Source organism: Sus scrofa, chromosome 12, assembly GCF_000003025.6.
Source record: "Sus scrofa isolate TJ Tabasco breed Duroc chromosome 12, Sscrofa11.1, whole genome shotgun sequence".
Lineage (NCBI taxonomy): Eukaryota > Metazoa > Chordata > Mammalia > Artiodactyla > Suidae > Sus > Sus scrofa.
In genome coordinates, this window is record NC_010454.4 from 44481143 (window position 1) to 44504799 (window position 23657).

At 37.6% G+C, this 23657-nt stretch overlaps 1 protein-coding gene across 2 annotated transcripts in view; it reads left to right on the plus strand.

Moving 5' to 3' along the window:
- NLK (nemo like kinase) overlaps positions 1-23657 on the plus strand; it is a 150538-nt gene that overhangs the window by 78153 nt on the left and 48728 nt on the right. For both annotated transcript variants that reach the window (XR_002337277.1, XM_021067474.1), the window contains exons 2-3: positions 5549-5678; positions 15484-15539. Coding sequence is in view for 1 of the 2 variants with exons in the window: in XM_021067474.1 (XP_020923133.1) it covers positions 5549-5678; positions 15484-15539 (186 nt within the window). In the remaining variant the exon portion in view is untranslated. The remainder of the gene's footprint in view (positions 1-5548; positions 5679-15483; positions 15540-23657) is intronic.

Here is a 23657-nt window from a genome sequence, read left to right on the forward strand (position 1 = left end):
TCCTAGTTGGATTCGTTAACCACTGCGCCACCACGGGAACTCCTATTTTTTTTTTAATTTAATTTTTTTGTTTGTTTATTTTTTGTCTTTTTGTCTTTTCTAGGACCACACCCGTGGCACATGGAGGTTCCCAAGCCAGGGGTCCAATCGGAGCTGTAGCTGCCAGCCTACACCACAGCTTACAGCAATGCCGGATCCTTAACCCACTGAGCGAGGCCAGGGATTGAATCCGAACCTCATGGTTCCTAGTTGAATTCGTTAACCACTGAGCCACGACGGGAACTCCCTGAAGTACTTTAAAATGAATCTTAGATCTCATGTCATTTCACATGCATATATTTAACATGTACATCTCTAGAAAATATGGAAATTTAATTTATAATCATAATTTTAAGCCATATTCAAGTTTTCCCTTTTGTTTCAGAAATGACTTTTTACCATTGGTATGTTCAGACAGTTTGCTTTTAATTAACAGCATATTGAGACTTAAATTTTATGTTAAGTAATTATTAAAATATTAGCTTAATTACCGAAATATCAATTGATAAAGCATTCTCAATGGCAGTTAACAAAACTTTTTCTCTGATGATGTGAACTTTCTAAATAATAGTATTTGACATCAGCAGAGGTTGCTTCTAGGAGAAGACTGTGGCTAGTGGGCCATGAAAACTTCCTAGACTTGGCAGACTAGGCTGCATCACGTTCACCCTCTAACCTGAGACTATCCCCACTGAAGAAACAGTGGCAACTTTCATGCAAGCAGGTCAGACTCTCACAGAGATATATGTCAGTGACTGAGGAGAAGAGTCTGTATCTTCCCAGCATCTACAGTAAGGATGGAGCTGATTAATTCATGATCTAAAGAACCATAAAATATTACAGGACAGTAAAAATAATAATTTTTTCACCTATATTCCAACTTAATGATTATTGTTGCGGGGAGTTGAGGTCTTAAAAGTTAAATCCTACTCACTAATAACAAGTATTTGAAAATAAATGTGATAGCTTGTATTGGATGACTTGCCTTTTCCTTGTTCTTCCTCCCTTATCAGCACCCCTGGGTGTCTCCCTACAGATCAAATGGCCCAGTGCTGTCTCTTGTCTGCTGGGATCATTGCTATTTATACTTATTTAAACACAGAGTTAGAGGATGTTTAAGTTCATATATAACTCAGTTAAATGTAGATGTTTTGCTTCTTCTGATCAATAGGGTTATGTTAGGATATGAGAAAAAGAATGAACTAGTGCACTGCTTTGATTTGGCTGTTGTGTGAGAACTTTTTCCCTTGTAATAGATTAACCAAGTTTGGGATCACTTTATGAGTATCTTGGATAAAAGGAAAAAATTGCTTCTTACATGTAGCGCTAGCTCAGCAAATAGCAAATTTGGATAAAGATTTTTTAAAAAGAACCAAGCGTCAGAAAATCCCAACTGATGGAACAAATTATCTAAAGATGAAAGATGAGAATCCTTTTTTGTATGTTTTTGGTGGGGTCAGGGAAGCCTTAGAAGATTTGTTCTTCTAAGTAGTGCAATTCTGTAAATTATGTCAGAGTACACACAAACTATAGCTTGTTGAAGTTCTGTTTAGAAAAACCAGAGTCATACAAATAAATTCTTTATTCTTGAATCTATAGTGTCTGTGAATATAATAAGTACTAAGCATAAATAGACATTTTCTAGATGTATTTTTTTCCAAAAATTTTGTCTCATAGTTTGCTATTGTTTTCTCAAAATTAATCTAAATACAAATGAAAATAACTTTCAAGGGAATGAGTTTCAAAATGAATGTGAAGGCAATAATCTAAATAGAGTCTAGTTAGGAGGTTCTTTTACTGAGATGTGTGCTGTATTAGTACACTTGACGTAGTAACTGTGGTATGTATAGCAAAAAATAGAGGATTGCTGATTACAAGTTAATGTGACTAGAATTAGAAGAACCTGATTTTCTTAATCCAAGTCGAAGCATTCCATTGTAAATTTTTTTTTTTTTTTGACAGTTAAAAACCTGTATCAGAGCCATGAACTTTTTAAAACTGCTAAAATACATGGGGAAAAGATTCTTCACATAAAATGAATGAGGAGGATATAATTTCTTAGAGATTCCTGCTGATTAGTTATACTAATTTAAAGATATTATAACATAACATTCTAGTGCCTGAGAAAGTACCCCCGATAATAAGTTTTACTCTTGTTTTATTCCAACCCTTCTACTTGTCAGTAACTTAAGCAGATTTGTGGCAACGGTCAGTTTCCTGGGATTAGGAAAACTACAACAAAACAACCACACCACATCTAAGGAGCTCTTCCTGATTTGGTATTGTAATCTTTTGGCTACCTCTGAAGGATGCTTTCTTCTAGCTGTTTAAAAAACAGTTGAACTTATATTCTAAATACAGAGAAGGATTGATGCACCCCAAGCAGATGTAAGAAAGGATTCTTTCCCACATTTTTTGAAACTTGATTTTTAATATAGTGTTTACAAAATCAAGCATTCATTTAAAACTTGAAAGTAAATGCCTGTTAGTATAACTAGAATGCTTATACAGGTATCAGATGAAAAGAGATATACTGACTGTTTTATATAGAGCATCCAGTATTTTAGAGGCAGTAACTGACCAGTAAGTGAATTGTAGGTCAGAGGATGGCTCCTTTTTTCTGAAATGAGGAAAGTTGCCCTAAATGTTGTTCATTATCTCTACAGCTGGAGCTTCATTAACAAGTGCAGTCAAAATAGCCAGGGTATTGCAGCAGCAGAGAAACTAAGCACAGCAAGCCTTTCAGTGACAAAGAAAATAAAAGAATTCCTATGTAACAGGCTTCCACACTTATCTGTGTTCTGTGGTTCTGTTTGTGCTGAACTAAAGCATCTGCTACCTCAAGTTAAGAGAGAACAAACTCAACATGGCGTGAAATTACTGCACTGCCATTCACATTCATTAGAGTTATATTGTTACCAGCCACAGGCATGACTAGCTTTTGCATGAATAATAAAATAAAATGCTGCTTTGTGAGTTTTACCTTAAAACATTATAAGGCGCAATACTAACCTTGAGCCATGAGTGTGTTTATCTTAGAGCAGTTTTCCTCACCACAATAGGGTCAAGACCAGTAAAAAGTCAAAAAGTTGCAAAGAAGTATTCCTTCAAGAGGCCTTTGGAAAGGGTATTGTGTTAAATCAATTTACTCATTTTTTAAAAACAAGTTTTTATTGTGTAAGCTAGCTATTAGAGATATTAAAAATGATTAAAGTATTATGTGGCAACATCATAGTAATAATTGATTCAGGCAGAAACCACCTGAATGACGGTAATGGGTCAAAGTTTGATGAAGAATAGTAACTTTCCCGTTACTGACACACACCTCATCCAAGTGATCAAAGTTGTCACCAATAATGGGAAAAATTGACATCATGTGCCTACTAATGTGATGCATTGAGAAGACGTAACTTCTGGTTATTCCTGTTAAAAATGCATAACATGAATCAGGAGTTCCCATAATGGTTCAGCGGTTAACGAATCCGACTAGGAACCATGAGGTTTCGAGTTCGAGCCCTGGCCTTGCTCAGTGGGTTAAGGATCCTGCGTTGCTGTGAGCTGTGGTGTAGGTCGCAGACGTGGCTCGGATCCCGCGTTGCTGTGGCTGTGGTGTAGGCTGGTGGCTACAGCTCTGATTCGACCCCTAGCCTGGGAACCTCCATATGCTGCAGGTTCGGCCCTAAAAAGACGAAAAGGAGAAAAAAAGTTTTATAAAGGACACATGAGTTTTGAAGACATGAGCCAACTGTGTGGCACTTTGCCTGGCTAAGCAGTAAAGCTATTCTTTTCTCCTTCACCAAAAAAAAAAAAAAAGAATTCTTTTTTTTTTTTTTTTACAAGCACGTAGACGAAGTAGTGACCAATAAGATGAATTTATAAAGAAGTGATGATATTCATAAAGAAGGTTTGATGTGATTTTTACACAGATGGGTAGTTAACAAGAATGCTTCAGTTTCACGAAGGCAGTTGATGAGTGTCTAATTTTCTTGTGGACAAGATGAAGAAACAGAGTGAGTGATTGTAGTTAAATAGCTGAATAACCATATCCAAGATTAGTGATTGGATGCCAGCCACATAGATGGCTTGCTTCTGGTGTTGTCTCTATTGCAGAGATCTATCCTCCGTCCTGTTCTAGACTTTAATTAGTAACTTGGGGAAAGGCATTGAGTACATATACATAGAGACTATTAAAATGGTACACATCTGGGAGGGACAGCCAAAGCATTGAATGGCTGAAACGGGAAATGAAAAGTAGTGGTACCTGGAAATGCCAAGAATCTAGCAAAATAAATCTGACAGGAATAAATTCTACACATATTTTCCTTTCAGTCATCAATGATGCATGAAAGGAAAAAAGCTCTAGATTAATTCTTGGAAAATCAATTTGCCAAATGGCCCGTTGGCCTTATTTACCAAAACTGTTTGGTTTAATATGTACTGATTGGGTCTAGTCAGAAAAGTGGAAAGCACACTAGTATTTCAAACACAGGGAAGTGTAGTTCAAGAAATTGGTTATACAGGTGTTACAAGGCTGAAAGAGAAAAGGCAGACACTGAACTATTAAAGAATGAGTAACTGCAGGAGGCAGCAATCATACCAAGAATGAGAAACAAAAGGAAAGAGGTTAGGATAACCTAGCAGCTGTAGCCCTAAACTATTGCTCAGACCTAGGAGGGGACACTGCTGTGTTCTGAAATGTACTGAAACTCATATTACTAAAAGATGTTCATCTATGTAGGAAACCAAAATATTCAAACTGTGTTCTCTACCTTGAATTAAATGTGACAACATCTGAATGAACATCTCTTCCATCTTGAATTTGCTTCTGAGAGTAAAACACAAAACTAATTTGACCTCAATGGTGTTCATGTTCTATTCTCCCCACCCCACCTTCCGCCCAACTTTGAAGTGGCATTACCACTAATAGCCCTCCTACCTCCGATTTACTGCTAAGTAACTTCTCAGGAAGATTAAGTGTTTATTAAAATTTAGACAGGGATTAAAAAAAAAACATGGCAAATGAGGTGGGTGGGCTATACCTTCCCTTTATTATACTTCTTAAAATCTCGGGAGTTCCCGTCGTGGCGCAGTGGTTAACGAATCCGACTAGGAACCATGAGGTTGCGGGTTCGATCCCTGCCCTTGCTCAATGGGTTAAGGATCCGGCGTTGCCGTGAGCTGTGGTGTAGGTTGCAGACGCGGCTCGGATCCCGCGTTGCTGTGGCTCTGGCGTAGGCCGGTGGCTACAGCTCCGATTCAACCCCTAGCCTGGGAACCTCCATATGCCACGGGAGCGGCCCAAGAAATAGCAACAACAACAACAACAAAACAACAACAAAAAAAGACAAAAAAAAAAAAAAATCTTACTGACACCTTAGCATTATTAAGTGGATTTAATATTGAGTGTTTTAACTTAAAGGTATTTGTCATACTCTGAAACATTGGAGAACAAGTTTGGAATTGATTTCTCTGTCTTTTTTTCCTCTCCCCCTAAATATTGTGTCTTTAGGTCAGTAACAGATCCAAGAGATGGAAAGAGAGTAGCACTCAAAAAGATGCCCAACGTCTTCCAGAATCTGGTCTCTTGCAAAAGGGTCTTCCGGGAATTGAAGATGTTGTGTTTTTTTAAACATGATAATGTAAGTGAAATTGGTGTTCGGGATAAACTATTTCCTAAGCATGTTTAATTCTATTAGTAAAGAGCAAAAGAGAATTTTAAAAAAAGTATGTGCGCTGTATTAAGGGATTTGGAAACCTGAGACAAATTAAGACTCTCTGTGAATAATGAGCAGGTTTAAATGAATTTTGAGATTTATTGATTGACAGATAAATATTAATAAATGTTAATATGTAGCTGAGGAACAACACTAATAGTCAACATAAAAATAGTGTAATATGTAGTCTCAGTGATTTAAATAGAAATGATTGACCCCTGATTTTAAATGCTTTCTTTTATCTTTTAATATTTTAAACCAGAGATTAAGTTAAAGATATGGTAAAACAGTTTCTTCTCTTAAAAAAAAGTACAGCTCTTAAAGTAACAAGCTCATTTATGGCTGCATTTAGAGGTATCTAGACTCATGGGCTAATAGAATCATAGTTTGAGAGAGCTTCTTCTCAGCTAATCCTGAATTAAGAGTTTGGTATGTGTAAAATTTTCCCTGGAGGATGTTAACACTGGACTCTTGGTGTTCAATTTCATGTGGGAAAAACAAAAAACTAAAAAACCTGCCTGACATTCTGCATTTGGCACTCAACCTGTGTCATTTTAATTGATGAAATAAAAATCAGGAAAATGATTTCTTAAAAGTCTGACTGCTTGTTCGCACAGGATCCTTGACAACTTTGGCCAAAGTGTGAGTCACACCATAAGAGCCAATTTGTAAAAGTTTGAAGTATGCAGTAAAACTAGGAATATCAAATTTATAATATGTTTACTTGAAGGTCCTTGATTTGGCATTTCATTTTAGGTAGTGCCTCTCTTAAAATCCATTTTCCTTAAACTTTTTAAAAACGGAACTCCTTGTCCATTTGGTTGGAACTGCCTAGCAATGTGCTTCTTTGAGTAACTTTCAAAACATCATTCCAGTTGCTGTTTTTTGACTGGTTCCTAAAATTTTGAAAATGATTTTAGAATGATGTTTGCTTTGGTATTTATTTCTCAAATTTGCCTGAGTGCTACCCCAGCACCAAAGAGTACAGGCTTATGTACATTGTCAGAGAGTCAAAGGGATCCACAGTGAAGGAATGTTTCGAAGGCAGCATCAGAAATTCACTTACTAAGTGTTTCAATGGTTTATTCTATTCAAACCTATCTTGGCTTCTTTTATAAAGGAGGGATGGTGTCAGGGGCTGCTATCTGTGTATATTGCTTTCTTTCTTTGCTCTTAACTCATTCCTATAAGTTAGCGTCAGAGGAAGTAGTGTAAGAAAAGAAACAAACTGCATTCTTGAAAAATCACGCATATAAAAACATAGCACCTACTGTTTGGAGCTCCTGAGCTCTGTCATAAGAGAGAGCTTGTGATTTCTGTGGGAATGTTCAAAAGTGAGGAAGATAGTTGGAGATGAAGATACCACAGCACCACTGTTTTGTACAGAATGAATTTGTGCTGTGCTCTTAAATCTACGAAAGCATCTCAAGGCCAGCATACTTGGTATGTGTGGAATGCCAGTCTAAGAGGCAATTGGTATTTGATGTAGTTACAGCAGCAAATGTTTATTAATTGTGTCCTGTGTGCAGAGTGCAGAGCTGGGTCATGTGGAGAATACAAAACAAGCTTAAAACCTGGTCCTTTTTTTTGGAAGGAAGTGGACCAGGTGTTTAGCATTAGTTACTAAGTGTCAGGAAGTGTATAGATGCTTTACATTAATTAATACTTATAACAAGCCCTACCTGGCAAGATTTTTGTCTACTTTACAGAGGAGGAAACCAAAGCTCAGAGTTAAGTAACTTGCCCAAGGTCAAGGTAGGAAAAGATTGGAGTCTAGATCTGTCTTGCTTCAGAGCCCATGTTCATGAATTCAGTAAACGTTCATTGTGCCCATTCTATATCCATAAACTGCCTCAGTTTCTAGGGGTTTCTACCCTCAAGGATTTTAGTAATGTGATAAATATTGTGATAACAGTGCTGTGGGAGGACTGCCTGTGAAGTTAAACATTAATATACAACTGTGTTTTATGCATAGTGAAACCCAGCTTTTTAGCAGACCTGAAAATATATTCCAATCACCAGGTGGCCTTCAAAACACAGATTTATGGGTTTCATCCTACACTTACTAAATTGTCATCTCTGGGGTTGAGACCAGGTAGCTCTAGTTTTTCAAGCTTCTCAGGTGAATGATGGCAGAACAGTACTGTACTTTAAGAAAAAGAAAGTAACTGTCATGGACTCAAATCTCAAAGATATTTAAACAGAAGGTAAACCTTAAGATGAGCCTTTTGAGATTAAGATTTGATTGAATAGGAGAAGAAAGAAATATCATGATGATGGCATTTCGAAAAATTAACCTGGATGTTGTAGGAAGGTTGGATTTTAATTTAGATGGCTTTCTTTGTGTCAGAGAATAGCTACAAAGCCCTGGGAGGCTTTGGATTTTCTTTTGAACAGAACCTTCAAAGTCATTGTATCATAGTCATTGATTTCAGGTGATCTGACTGATTGAGATACACATATACATAGACACAGTTTTTTTTTCTTTTCTCTTTTTTTTGGCCATGCTCGTGGCATGTGAAAGTTCCCAGGCCAAGGATCAAACCCACACCACAGCAACACTCTAAGCCGCTGCAGTGACAATGCCAGATTCTTTACCCACTGTGCCACAGAGAACTCCCTCATTTTTTTTCTTAAATGTTGTTCATCTTAAAGGATAGGTTTATCCTGATGTAGTAACTTAGGAAAACAGAAATGGGTTTAACTTCCTAAAGATTAATGTTGTTTAGGCTTCTCAGTAGTATCTCGTCAGAATCTGAGCTATTTTGTAGTTCCCATTCTGGCTCAACAGTACTGAGCCCTAGTAGTATCCATGAGGATGCGGGTTTGATCCTTGGCCCCACTGAATGGGTTAAGGATCCATCGTCGCCTTGGGCTACAGTGTAGGTCTCAGGCATGGCTTGGATCCTACATTGCTTGGCTGTGGCCTAGTTTGGCAGCTGTAGCTCTGATTTGACCCCTAGCTTGGGAACTTCCATATTAAAAATAAAGGAGTTTGAGCCACTGTAAAATCTTACAAAATAATCTCTACCTCACCTACTTTTGCACTTGTGCCTGCATGTGTACACACACACACACAGAGTTGTCATTTTATCAGCATAAAAGAGGGATGGTTGAGGGTGTTTTCATATTTGAGAATCTGATGAAAGCTATGAACCCTCTTTTGGAAAAATACACATACACAGAATTTTAGTTTTCATTTTAGGCTTTCACTAGTCCTCTAAAACCCTTTCATCCTTAGGATCCATTGATTCCTGCTAAGAGCCCCTGTAATACAATTCTTGGGTTTTTCTTCCCTTAGGCAATAGCACTAAGCACACAGTAAGCAGTCAGTCTGTTGAACAGTGAGTGAGTGATAGGAAAAAAATATGAAATCTGGAATGATAACCTCAGTGATCTTTTTTTTTTTTTTTTTCTTGTCTTTTTGCCTTTTCTAGGGCCGCTTCCCGTGGCATATGTAGGTTCCCAGGCTAGGGGTCTAATCAGAGCTGTAGCCACCAGCCTACGCCAGAGCCACAGCAATTCGGGACCTGAGCCGCGTCTGCAGCCTACACCACAGCTCACGCAATGCCAGATCCTTAACCCATTGAGCAAGGGCAGGGATCGAACCCGCAACCTCATGGTTCCTAGTCGGATTTGTTAACCACTGCACCATGACGGGAACTCCTCAGTGATCTCTCTTAGAGCTCTTTTTCCCCAACCTTTTAATTCTAGTGTACTCTAGAGAGGAACAGAAGAGGCAGAGAGGAGAGAGTAAAGACAAAGAAGGATCATTTGTTTTCCTTTGTAGAGTCTGACTGAACTCAAACAAGGTCTCTGGATTCATAAGTTGGGTAAAGAATCACACCAGTATGGGCCAACAGGTCCCTTCTTTGAATGCGGACAAACTGTTTAGCTGCAGACGTTATTAATGCTAATGGTTCTGCTGCTATGGAGTGTGAAAAGGCCAAGGATGCTTAGAACGGATCGCTTTTTGGTGGATTTGGTTTTGAATACTCTGTGCCTAAAATTTGTGGTACCTGGCAGTTTCCTGATGTATTTAAAGTAATACAGTCTCTCTGTGTTCATGGATGGGAATACTCACTGTGGTAAATATGCATGTTCTCCCCAAGTTGAGCTGTGTATTCAGTATAATCCCAGTGAGAATCCTAGCAGAGTTTTATTTGTAGGCATGTGTGGAAATCGATAGACATTCTAAAGTTTGTGGAAATGGAAAAGTCCTAAAACACTCAAGACAGTCTTGAAGAACTTGAAAAAGTAGGAGATTCACACTTTCAGGTATTGAAATATATGATAGTAATAATCAAGGCAGCACAAGGATAGACAGATTAATGGAGTCCGAATAGAGAGCCTGTAAACGGCGTACACATACATGTTCGCCTGATTTACAAGAGAGGTGCCACTGTAATCCAGAGGGGAGGGGATGATTTCAGTAAACCGGAATCAATTCGCTATCCATATGAAAAAAATCTACTTCATGACATATATAAAAATTAGTTCAAAATGGAGCATAGACTTAAATGTGAAAGATAAAATAACAAAGCTTCTGGAATAAAACATAGGAAAATGTCTTAATGGCTTTGAGATTTGTAAAGATTTCTTAACTGGGGAAGTGAAGCACTGACTTTGTTGTGTTAAACAGGACACCAATAACATGAAGAATTAATGCTCATCGAAAGTTTAAGAAAACTTTAAGAAAAAGTTTAAAAATAACTTTTTAAAACTTTTTAAAAAGAAGTTCCCTAGTGGCACAGCAGGTTAAGAATATGGCATTGCCACAACTGTACTACAGGTTGCAGCTATGGCACGGATTCAGTCCCTGGCCTCGGAACTTCCACATGCCACAGGTGTAGCAGAAAAAAAAAAGTTTTAGAAAATGGAGAGAGAGACTTCAGATATTATTGAACAAAAAACTTGTTTCTAGAATGTATTACGTGATAGAACAGTTTTTAAAATAAATATTTAGCATTCGAGGAAGACCATTAGAAATAAATATTCTACTTGAAATTTTCCAGACTGTAAATTCTGTATCTAAGCATCATATATCTTATAAAGGGCTTCTACAGATCAAGAATTTTTGCCCATCAGTAAGACTTAATCAAGAATTTCACAAAAGAAGATAACCAGTTGGCTAATAAGCATATGACAGATTGCTCAAAATTGTTAGTCATCAGAGAAATGTAAAGTAAGACTGCTGAGATACTAATATATACCCACTAGGATGGCTGAAGTAAAAGACTGACAATGCACAGTATTGGCAAGGATGTGAATCAACGGAAACTTGTCATTGCTGGTGAGAATGTAAATTTGTAAAATCACTTAGGAAAACTGACAATTTCTACTAATGCTAAATATGCACCTGCTCATGACCTAGCAGACCTACTCTTTGACATACTCAAGATGAATTCATACATCTACCAAAGGACATGTACCAAAATGTTCATAACATCTTTTTTTTTTTTTTTTTTTTTTTAGGGCCAACCTGTGGTACATGGAGGTTTTCAGGCTAGGGGTGTAATTGGAGCTGTTGCCGCCAGCCTATGCCACAGCCACAGCAACTCGGGATCCGAGCCGTGCCTGCGACCTACACCACAGCTCACGGCAACACCAGATCCTTAACCCACTGAGCGAGGCCAGGGATGGAACCCTCAACCTCATGGTTCCTAGTCGGATTCACTTCCACTGTGCCAAGATGGGAACTCCTGTTCATAGCATCTTTATTCATGATACCATTTGAAAACAACCCAAAAGTTTGCCAGCAATACTCTGGATAAATATATTGTGTTATAGTCCATTCATGTAATGCTATATATATTACACATCAGTAAGAAGGATGAGCCACTGATCCATCCACCAGCATGGTTGAATCTCACAGGCATAATAGTAAATTAAAAAGCCATATATGAAAGACTTCACTCTGTATGATTCAATTTGTATGACATTTAAGGACAGGCAAAAGGTGTCTATGGTAATGGAACTGAGAATAGTGTTAACCTCTGAGTAGGGGTGGGTTTTGACTAGAAAGGGGCAAGGAAGCCTTTTGGGATGTTGAAATGCTTAATTTCTTGATCTGTATTTTAACTGTGGAGTGAAAATTTATGCATTTTGCGCTTGAACTTCATACAAATTGAATGTGCATTTGTATACTTTATGTTATGAGTTTATAAAAAATAATAGTAGTAACAGTCTCTACCTTAAAGAACTTAAAATTGGATTCTTGTCGTGGCACAGCGGAAACGAATCCTACTAGGAACCATGAGGTTGTGGGTTCTATCCCTGGCCTCGCTCAGTGGGTTAAGGATCCGGCGTTGCTGTGATCTGTGGTGTAGGTCACAGATGAGAGGCTCGGATCCGTGTGGCTGTGGCTGTGGCGTAGGCTGGCGGCTACAGCTCTGATTAGACCCCTAGCCTGGGAACCTCCATATGCCATGGGTGCTGCCCTAAAAGGACAAAAAGATAAAGAAAAAAAAACAACTTAAAATCTCTTGTTGGGGGAGGTGAGAAAATGGGGAGGGGTGTAGCTCCTTTGTTTAAATAGAAGATTTTTTTTTTTAGTATAAGATTTAACTGGATTCTATGGACAGTTAAGTTTTTTGTCTTTACATTTAGGATTGACATTATACACAACAATGAAGGGTTGACTTAAAAAAAACTAAGCCATTTACTCATCACATAATCAGTTTATAGTGAATCTTCTAACATTACAAAGGTTAAAATTATAAAAAAGCAGCTACTACAATGAGCTTTTTGTCCAACTCTTAAAATATTTGAGAAATGTGCCGAGACACTGGTAATGACCATTATTTAGGGATGTAGCTTTAGTTTATTTTTTAATTAGATAAGTCTGCTTGCCTTTTTTGTATTTGAGATCCTTTGAGGAGTCTGTGGTATTTGGGGAGACTTTGACCAACTCTTTACAAGTCAAAGTCTTTACAAGCGTCCTCCTATTTACATCATAAGGCTAATCTCACACACTTTATTCCCCCAAATAATAGGGGGTTATAGAAGTACTTGGGCTATTTAAACAGGGAGTCTGGCATGAAGTCTGGAGTTTGAAACTCTGCTACTCTTCCTTCTCACTCATTTATATCACTTTTGAGATTGCTGGATCATTTCTAATGGTCTAAGCACTGTTTTTGCCACCTAGAAACCCTGTGGAATGCCATCATCTGATAAACATTTTGAGGTAGAAAAAACGGGAGTTTAAGACAACAGACATTTTAAAAATTCCAAGCAGAGTTTAAAATATTGTACCTTTGAAGCTAACAATACAGCTAAATGCTTTAGTGCAAATGTCTAACCCTGTTTTATATGGCTTTTCTACAAAAAGCTTCATCAAATTTAGAATAAGAAAGCCTCATTCTTCTCTATCAAGGTTTAAAATGTATGGTTGTCACTTTCCTCTAGATAACCTCTAATTATAGCAGATAGATTTGAAGTGTAAAATAGCTTTGTCTAATGGACGCTGTCACTCATTGCATTCTGTTTTCCCCAAGACAGGATGTATGTTGTTCAGATACAGAATTTAGAGTCCGAAAAATGTCAAGAAAACACTAATTTCTAACTGCCTTCCTCAAGCATCAAATATTCATGTTAAAAATTGTTCTATCATGTAATGAAAAAATGAATTTGTGACACCAGCTAATTATAGGTTTTTAAAAATAAAGAAATAATTTATCTTTCATATGATAAAAATTATTCTTTAAGAAACTGGAAAATCTTTTATTTTCCATTTATATCGAGATTCTAAGTAGAAACGTTTTAATTCAGAAAGGAAATACAGATATTCTTCATAAAACATGAACTATTTTAAAACTTTTATATTTAACCGGTTTTAAAGTGAGTGAAGGCTTTTTCAGTACAGGAGGTTTTAGTGTAATTAAAAATTTTACAGTGACAAATGCTTGGCTGAAAAAAGAATAACCTTTAAAATGAACAGTGTTTCTTCCACACATAAATTGCAAGGGAAAAAGAGAAGGAAATGGAGGAGGACTGTATAGGTAAAACTTAAAAGACATAAATCAACTATAATATGTAATCTTACTTAGCTCCTGAGTTAGATTTACAGATCTTCTTTTTTTAAATAAAAAAAAAAAATTGGTAATTTGAGCACTGGATATTTGACGGTATTTAAAAACATTAAATTTTGGATTTGATAATTGTACTTTTTAAAGTTTTTATCTTTTAGAGATATTTACTGATATATAGCTGAAATAAATCTTGTATTTTCTTCAGATTTATATTGGGAGAGTGGAGGGTATAGATCAAACAAGAATAGTCATGTGCAGATAACTAGTGAGGCCAGGTCTTGATGGCATGAATTTTCCTTATATGATTCTGCCCACTTTTATATCTGTGAAGTTCTCCATAATAGAAAGTTCTTTTCTTAGAAAGCTAAGCTAAAGTACAGAAAATTTGAACTTGTACTACACAATGTATTTCCTGCTAAATAATTTCTTCTATATCCTTTGAGCCTGGTGTTTAATATTAGCAAGATAGATTCGAATTCTTAGGTGTGGCCTCATAGATAGGATTTAAAAGAGTAGCTAGACAGCTGGTGGGGGAAGAAGGCCTATCAGTGGCAGAAGTTACATTGGTAATATGCTGCTTTTATAAAGGACTTGAATTTCAGAGGCCTTAAAATCTTTTTTTTCCACTCTAGTGACTTTTTTGTGTGCGAAACACTTAACATAATTTAAGGAGATTTTGTGTGATATATCCTTGCTTTTCTCTTCTATTTTATCCCAGTGTGTTTTCCTCCCACCCACTGTGTTCCATAAGCACTGGCATTTCTGTTTCTAGGATCTGCCTGGCTCTTCCTTGCTTCAATGCCTTTACATTGCTTGACCAGCTCTGTTCAGCCTTCAACTCTTAGAGTGGTGGGACTTCAGAGAAGCTTTTCCTCCCCACTCTTCTTTACTTTTCCCTTCATAACAGTAAATGTCAGCAATTATTTATTTGTATAACTATTTGTTTGATGCCTTCCTCTCCCCTAGTCATGAGAGCAAGAATGATAATCAGTTTTGTTCATCAGTTTTACCCAAGAGGCTGCCACAGTGCCTGCCAGACAGAATGCACTTAGTTAAATTTTTTGAACATAGGAATAAAGGGATGAATGGTAGATATCGCTTCTCATGCTCTTATGAGCGACACTGGTTGTTAAAAATGGGGCATTTCTGGAGTTCCCATTGTGGCTCAGTGGTAACAAACCCGACTAGTACCCATGAGGACTTGAGTTCGATCCATGGCCTCCCTCAGTGGATTAAGGATCCGGCGTTGCCGTGAGCTGTGGTGTAGGCCACAGACACAGCTCCGATCTGGCATTGCTGTGGCTGAGGTAAAGGGCAGCAGCTGTAGCTCCGATTCCACCCCTAGCCTGGGAACTTCCGTATGCTATGGGTGTGGCCCTAAAAAGACAAAAAAAAAGGGGAGACATTTCTTTCCAACACTCCCTCCTGTAAAGGGGTTCTCAGAGCATGTAGTATAACCCATTTGTGCCTCTCATTTTGGTTTAAGGAGAACTGTCTTTGATAATAAGTTTACAAGCCCATCTTAATGTTTTGGATCATGTTTCTTGATTGATAAATTTAGTTAATCTCAGTGGGCAATTGTGACTAAGCCTTAAATCATTAAAGAGTTGATATTTACTTGCATTTGTGTCATATTTTGTTTCCTTTTTAGTTCTCTAAATTTGGCTTTTTTTTTTTTTTTTTTTTTTTCCTTTTCCCAGGTACTCTCTGCCCTTGACATACTCCAACCTCCACACATTGACTATTTTGAAGAGATGTATCCTAACCAGGGAATGTGAAAGAAGGGAACAATTTTTTAATTAATATGTTCTTCTAGCACCTTTTGGGGTTCATGCCTTGAAGTGTATTAAATCTCATCCTTGCAGAAGTGGTTGAGTACCTGGAACCAGGTAATTTTGAAATCCCAAGTATCTGTCAGAGCACAACATTTTGAATATATCCTGAGTGATGATACTACAAAACAAAAACTTCTAAACAGATATTTTACTTAATCCCCACAGCCTTATGAGATAGGTTATTGCCATCCCCACTTTGCTGATGAAACCAATGAGGCAGCTGTCTTGGAGTAGAACCCATTAAAGTGCTCTTGACACTACAACAACTGCCAATCAGTCAAGAAGATCACACTGCCTTTTTTCGTGCTACTCGGGATAAGATGAAAATTAAAGAGAAGAATGTAAATTAAATGTCCCAAATTCCCTGGAAAAATGGTGGTGGTGATGAGGGTGGTAATAGCCATTACTTGTAAGAGTTTTTAGCAGATGCCAGGCACAAATTCTAAGTTCTGTAGACATAAGAGTTTATTTAATCTCTCTAACAACCATCTGGGGAAGGTATCGTGATTATTCCCACTTTACAGAAGAGGAAGCTGAGGCACAAAAGATAAAAACAGACTTGACCAGGATCACAGAGCTTAGTAACTATTAGAACTGAGGTTCCATTCCAGGCGGTCTGACACTATAGTCTTGATTTCACCCCTACATATGATTCTCTCAGATTAGCAGCTTTAATATTCTCCTGTTACTGCTGTTAATGTGTAAAAGTAGTATGTTAGGTGTTATGGGTAATAATAAATTATAAAATAATGCTTGGTGATAGAGCTCCTGAGATTGTGCGTGAAAAAAAATGGGACATAAGTTAGCCCATCTGATATTCCTAGGCAAAGCGTCACTATTTACAATTCTGCATTTAACTTTGTAAAGCTTTAAGTGAAAGATAGGGAACCCTAAATTTTTTAATTCAAAGAGCTCAAGATAGTGCAATTGATTCACTCTAGGCTTTTTATTAACACTAGCTCTATATCTCAGAATGGAAACCAATACAGTCGACCCTCAGTATCCATGGAGAATTGGTTCCAGGACTGCTCTGCAGATATAAAATCTGTAGTGCAGAACCCATGGCAGTGTTGGGGGTTGGGGGACACTGTATAATAGCAAGATACTTTTTCAGATTCGGTGGTGAGATAAATGAAAAATCTCATTTTTTCACAGATGGTAGGTAATTCCATGCTAGACAGCTATTTTTGATAATATCCTTAGTGACTAGAAATAAGAGGTTCCTAAAAACAAAGGAAAATAGAATAACTAAGCTGACTAGAGAGTTGGAAAACCTTATAAAGTGAATTATCGCTTATCAACACTGTAGGGATGTTTTGATCTGATAAACCAAAAGCTCTTGAATACTATAATTCTTGGTGATATTTTTAACCCACCTGTCCTTCATGGAACTAATCCCTTTGTGCAGTAAAGGGTTAATAGCTCAGTGGATTTGGGGTGCTCCGGTCCTGCACATTCCAGAGAAAGGACTGGCCCTTGACTATCTCCTGGCTGATAAAGAGTGTCTTTGTCTACCTTTTGGTAGACAAAAATGAGATCTTGGGCCAGGCCAGATGGTTCTGACACACACTTTTTTTAGAAGTACAAAATAAAGGATAGAAGAATGGAGAAAGTTCTTTTCTCCTCAGCACTAGGTCAGTGGTAGCAACTGAGGTGAAGGCAGTCATGATGCCATTTCTTAGACTTCCTAAAGATTACCTGGCTCCTCATTGGAAAAAAGAAGGAATCTGGGAGGAGAGGGGCAGTACTTGTTTCATTCAGCAGAAGTAACTTTTTCTCCGTGGCCGGGATCCACCGTCTTTATCCTTTTAGTTGGTGGAAAGGGAATCCATGAACTAGAAGGCATTCCTTTGAATCTATAATACTATTTCTATCTCTTCATTAAATAAGAATTATACTGCATTTACAGGTGTGTCAAGGGTCCTAAGATCACCCTCAGGTTTGATGATTCAGTGAAAGGACTCAAGGACTCGGGAAAGCTGTTCTACTCAGGTTACAGTTTATTACAGCAAAAGGATACAGATTAATCAGCAAAGGAAAAAGGTTCATAAGGCAGAGTCCAAGAGAAACCAGGCACAGAGTTCCAGTTTTCCTCTCCCAGTAGAAATGAACAAATAGTGCTTAATTCTCCCAGCAGCAGTGTAGGACAGACAGTGCAGGTAAATGTTATCATTTACCAGGGAAGCTCACCTGTGCTCACCAGGTGGGGTCACCTGAGCCTCGGTGTCCAGTGCTTTTGTTGGAGGTCAGTGAGCCTTTGGGACTGACCTTAACTACTCAGTTTCTAGCCCTGTTCCCTTCTCCTCACCCAGAAATTGAACTAAGACAGCTAGCCCAGGGAACCAGCCGGAAAAAAAAAACAACAAAAAAAACAGGTGTTGACCATAAATCACATTGTTAGCATAAACCATCTGGTCTGACCAAGGCCTCAGGTATCCTAAGGCATTCTTATGAGGCAGGATATTGCAAAGGTTCAAAGGTTAGTCCTAAAGACTTTTGGAATGTGTAGGTTTGGGGCAACAAGATCTGCTGAGTTAACCCTTTATTGCACTTAGACCATCTGTGGGGAAAGAGCATTTTCATGTAAGATAATTGGTGAATATGAGTAATTTTAATGTCAGGTATTTTTAGATTTTTTTTTTTTAACTGAATGCTTAGTTTAATTTCATTATATCCATTTCTGCCTTACTTATAGTTCAAGCAAGAACTGTTTACATTCAGCATTAATTTTTTGTACTTGGGTTTGTCATTCCTTTAAAAATGCTGTCTATGCTTTTATAAGCTAGAAGTTCTCGATCACTTATTATTATTGGCCATAATTTGAGTCTGGGAGATCCTGCATTCATTATTACTTCAAATACTTGCAGAGCAGAGGAAAATTTAGCACAGTTGTGGTTTGAAACCATGAGTGGCATAGGTGGTATAGTAGCTGTTAGTAGCTGATTTCAACCCATTTCATTAGCTAGCAGAATGTTTCTATGAAATTCCTTTCCGCAGAATTGTTCATGAATGTTTAAGTAAAAAGGCTTTGTCATAAAATATGCCATTTATTTAAATGTTTTACTTTTTTAATTTTTACCTTCAGGTTAAAAAATCGACACCTGTGCTTTCACAGTAATTAGCTGGCTACAGATGGAAAAATCCTTCAAACCTAAATCTCATTATTCTTGTTTTCTGTTGTATAATTTTTAACCAGATGTAGAATGATACGCAGAAAAAAAAGTTGCTTTCCAGTGGTGGTGCCATTTGGAAAGCACCAAATCCTCTTAACATAAAAGAATTAAACCTGTAGCTGCCACAGGATTATAAAGGCATGGTTTAGCTTACTCGTAGTATCTTAGAGTACAAGATACTAAAAATTTGTTTTAGAATAGCTATTAAATGGAAACATAAGAAATGCCTCAGTGACATATATATTCTGCCTTTGTCAATTCTTCTAATATGCCAAATAGAAAGTTTTCTGTGTCCTGTGCCTTTTGATACTAATAAATTTGTTGTAGTCAAAGCAAAAAAAAAATTTTTTTCTTTCAGTTCCCTTCTGAAAAATAAGAAAACTTAATACCTAAAACAAAACATATTTGAGGATTAATAGAATCTAAAGGTCCTGTTTGATTTCAACTTAAGATGTTATCCATCTGGGTCACCAGCTCCCTCTGTAGTATCTCAAAAACATGGCATGCACATTACATGTGGTTTTAAACAGTGGAGAAATTAGAATGGATACTACTTAATTACATGATCTTGCAGATTCTAGAATGGATAATATTTTGAGTTTAAATTATGTGATCTTGGAATGGTGCTTTGAAGAAGCTATTTTTGAGGTCTGTTTGAGGCTCTTTTGTTTTAGGTAAGTTCTAAGTACATATATTGCTAAGCATTTAATGGGTGTTCTAATATTTAGTTAATAAAGGAGTCAGTTTATAGAGTCAGATATATATATACTTATATTAAGTTGTAAAGGGAAAGAAATAATCTTTAATAATCTTCCATTGAACATATAGTACCATATCATTACACTTTTTCTAAGACTAGAAAATCAGGATATTATATATGTAAGTTTTAGCAGACAAACCAGATAGTCTTTTTAAAACTAATTGAATAGTTAATCATTTTCAAAAATCCAAAGTCTGGACATTTGGTATAATCAAGTGTACAATAAGTGTCAATACATGTATCATGAAGTTAATCATGTTTTTCCCTGAAACTGTAATAAAAATACTTATATCAGTGCCCACCAAAAATTTAGCTTGGGTTTTGAAAGACCATGCATCATTAGATAACTCCTTAAGCAACTTTTAAAAAGTCAGTATCTAGATTATAACTGTTACAAATCTCCCTACAGTGCTCAACAGATTTAGCTTGAGTCAGGTATAGAAGGAACAATAAATTCTACCATGACCTCTGTATCTTTTAGCTTTTTGTTTTCATAATTTTAAAATGAAATATACCCACCTAGAAAATATATTCTTTAATAATTAAAGATTTTTTTTTTTCTGAATTGAACTTTTAACTTGTTAAAGGATTCTTCATCTTGTACTTTGAGTTTCTATTTGGAAATCCGTGTGAAAGCAGTTTGGCATTTAAGTACTTTGAGCCCACTGAAATTTAATCCGAGAGAACCCAGTTGCTAATTGTTTGATTGGAAAACATTATTTCTCATGCTTCCATCAGGATCCTAGACTCTGAACATAAACAGACTCCTTCCCAGAAAGTATTAGATGCCTACTGGATTAGAAATTAAAATATGGCTTGCATTAGGAAAAGCTTATTTTTAACTTGAAACATAATATGGGAGCATATAGAAGTTCCCAGGCTAGGGGTCGAATGTGAGCTGCAGCTGCTGGCCTATGCAACAACCACAGCAACACCACATCCAGGCAGCATCTGCGACCTACACCACAGTCCACAGCAACGCCAGATCCTTAACCCACTGAGCGAGGCCAGAGATCAAACCCGCAACCTTATGGATACTAGTTGGGTTTGTTACCACTGAGCCACAACAGGAACTCCTAGAATTTCCTTTTCATTTATTTCATAAATGTAAGTACCAACTATGTTCTTAGAACTAGAAATTTTTTTCGTTTTGCACAGTGTTAAATTCCCAGCACTTAGAACAGTGCCTCGCATGTAGTAGGTACTAAATAAATATTTGTTAAATGAATAAGATAGTCTCTGCCTTCCAGGTTTGTAATGTAATGGGGGATACAATCATATAAGTAATAATTACAATATAGGTTGGAAAATATAGTGGTAGGAAAAAAATTTATCTTATCCTGAGAACACTGGGGATCTTTCCCATTTTAGTTTCCAAGTTGATTACTTAAAAAGTATGTAATGATATAAAACAAAAACTTTCACTTACCCACTGTCACCAATTCTGGCTCCTTAGCCCTGAAGCCTAGGTCAGAAACACAGAAAGACAAAACAAAGGGAAAGTTAGTAGAACGATCCAAAAACAGCAAAATTCCTGACTTTAACTACCTCGGTCAGTACCTCCTCAGCCTTACTTATTCATTTAGCCAAACATTTAGCACTACTATGTATTTAGCATTGTACTAATCTCTGTGGAGGTTCATTTGTTTGATCTTTTTAAATTTAATGTGTCAGGCACTGTTCTAAATACTTTATTTATTTATTTGGCCATGCCTGCAACATGCAGCAGTTCCAGGGCCAGGGATCAAACCCAGGCCATAGCAGCAGCCCAGTCCAACGCAGTGATAACCCGGATCCTAAACCCACTGCACCACCAGGGAACTCCTGAATACTGTATTCTTATCTCCATTTTAAAGGTTGAAGAAACTAGCTCAGAGATAGATAACTTGATCAAGGTCACTTAGGAATGACAGAGCTGGGATTTGAACCCATGTTGATGGTCCATTGGGCCAAGAGTACTTTCAACCCACTGCTGCCTCTTAATATTTTTCAAGAAGAATACATTCTGTGGGGTGAGATAAGATATAAAGAAATAACTATCATATATGGTAGAACATGCCGAAAAAAAATGCAGACTGGTGGTTTGGAACTTCAAAAGAAGAGGTTGCTTCACGCAGGAAAAAAACATAAGGAGACTTAGTAGAGGAAAAGACATATATTGAAGTATGAGAAGGATTTGGATGCGAAGCGTTTAGGAGGACAGATATTCCAAACGGAGGGAATAACTGTTAGCATCTTTTATGGAATGGTTAGCGTTTAAATGCAAATAATGAGAAATGAAGCTGTTAGGGCCAAGTCATGGATGGTCTTGAATATCGAACTAGGGAAATTATCTTTATTTAGTAGGCATTTTAGGGCCCAGTGAAAGATTTTTGTGGTGAGGATTGACGAAATCAGAAGTATACTTTATAAATTTAACAAAGAGCTTCTGTATGGGTGATGAGAAAGTTCTAGAATTGGATGGTGGTGATAGTTGCATAACGTTGTGAGTGTGCTTAATGCTGCTGAATTGTGCATGTAAAATTGATCAAAATGGTAAATTTTATTATGTACGTTTTATCAGCCTTTAAAAATTAAAAATACCTTGGAGTTCCTGCTGTGGCACAGAGGGATTGGCAGCATCTCTGCAGCGCTAGGAGGCAGGTTCTATCCCCAGCGTGGCAACTGTGGCATAGGTTGCAACTGTAGCTCAGATCTGATCTCTGGCCTGGGAACTCCCTGTGCCATGGGGTGGCCAGAAAAGTTGGGGTGAAAACCTTAACAAGAACTTAACTTCTGCAGCTGAAAAGCAGTGACTGTTGTGCACAGACTATTGTAAAAAGATGGAAAAATTCTTGGCAATTGATTGGGACTTCTTTAGCCTTATACTCAACAGCCTGGGTTGTTGAGTTGATGTCTGGTTGATATTTATAGAGGCAGCACAAGGAAATGAAGAAATCTGAGGTGCTACTTAAAACATTACAGAATGGGAGTTCCCGTCATGGCGCAGTGGTTAACGAATCCGAATAGGTTCGGTCCCTGGCCTCACTCAGTGGGTTAAGGATCTGGCATTGCCGTGAGCTATGGTGTAGGTCGCAGATGAGGCTCGGATCCTGCGTTGCTGTGGCTCTGGCGTAGGCCGGCGGCTACAGCTCCGATTCAACCCCTAGCCTGGGAACCTCCACATGCCATGAGTGCGGCCCTAGAAAAGGCAAAAACAAAACAAAACAAACAAACAAAAATTACAGAATGGCTGGCCACATTGGTAGAGAAGCAAGTGAAATCAGAAGAGGACTTGGAGTGCTCAGAGAAAGGGAAAAGGCAGGACCCAAAGACAGATGTTGGGATGACCCAAACAGGAGGCTCAGCAGGAGTAGTAGTGCGATTTGAACAAATTGTAGTAGCTTCCGGACCTGAAGCCATGTGAGGTGATTGAAGTAGAATAATAAGGGAGGAGTTAATAAATAATAAGAGTTCAGCTGGCTGAGAAACTGCACATTTGATACATTCACCTAGGGAACTTTTTAAAAAAATAGAAATGAGTAGGAGTTCTGGCTCTGGTGCAAGGGATCAGCATGTCTTGGGAGCAGGTTTGATCCCCAGCCTGGCACAGTGGGTGAAGGATCTGGAGTTGCCGCCTCTGTGGCTTGGGTCACAACTACAGCTCAGGTCTGATTCTTGGCCCAGGAACTCCATATGCTGCAGGGCAGCCAAAAAAGGGGAAAATTTTAAAATTAAAAATAAAAATGAACAGACCCTTCATCCTAGAGATTCTGATTTAATTGGTTTGAGATGGATCTTAGGCATCAATCAGGATTGGGATCCACTAGACTAAAGCACTGGAATGGTTATCAGTGTGAATGTTGAAATGACCTGTGACCACGGAGAGATTTTGAATATGCAAATGTAAACTCGCTATTGTTTGTGTCATCTAGCTAAGATCAGGATTATTACAAAGGCTAGTAGGAAAGACAAGGATAAGAGAATGTGGGATCAACTTCTATTATGTATTTTTAAGAGGTTTTTGAACAAAGCAGTGGGACCAGTCAAAGCCTGGAAAGGGAAGGAGAGGAGGCAGCTTACTCCTCTCCACTCATCAGCTCTTAAATGGAGACTTTGTTCCCAAA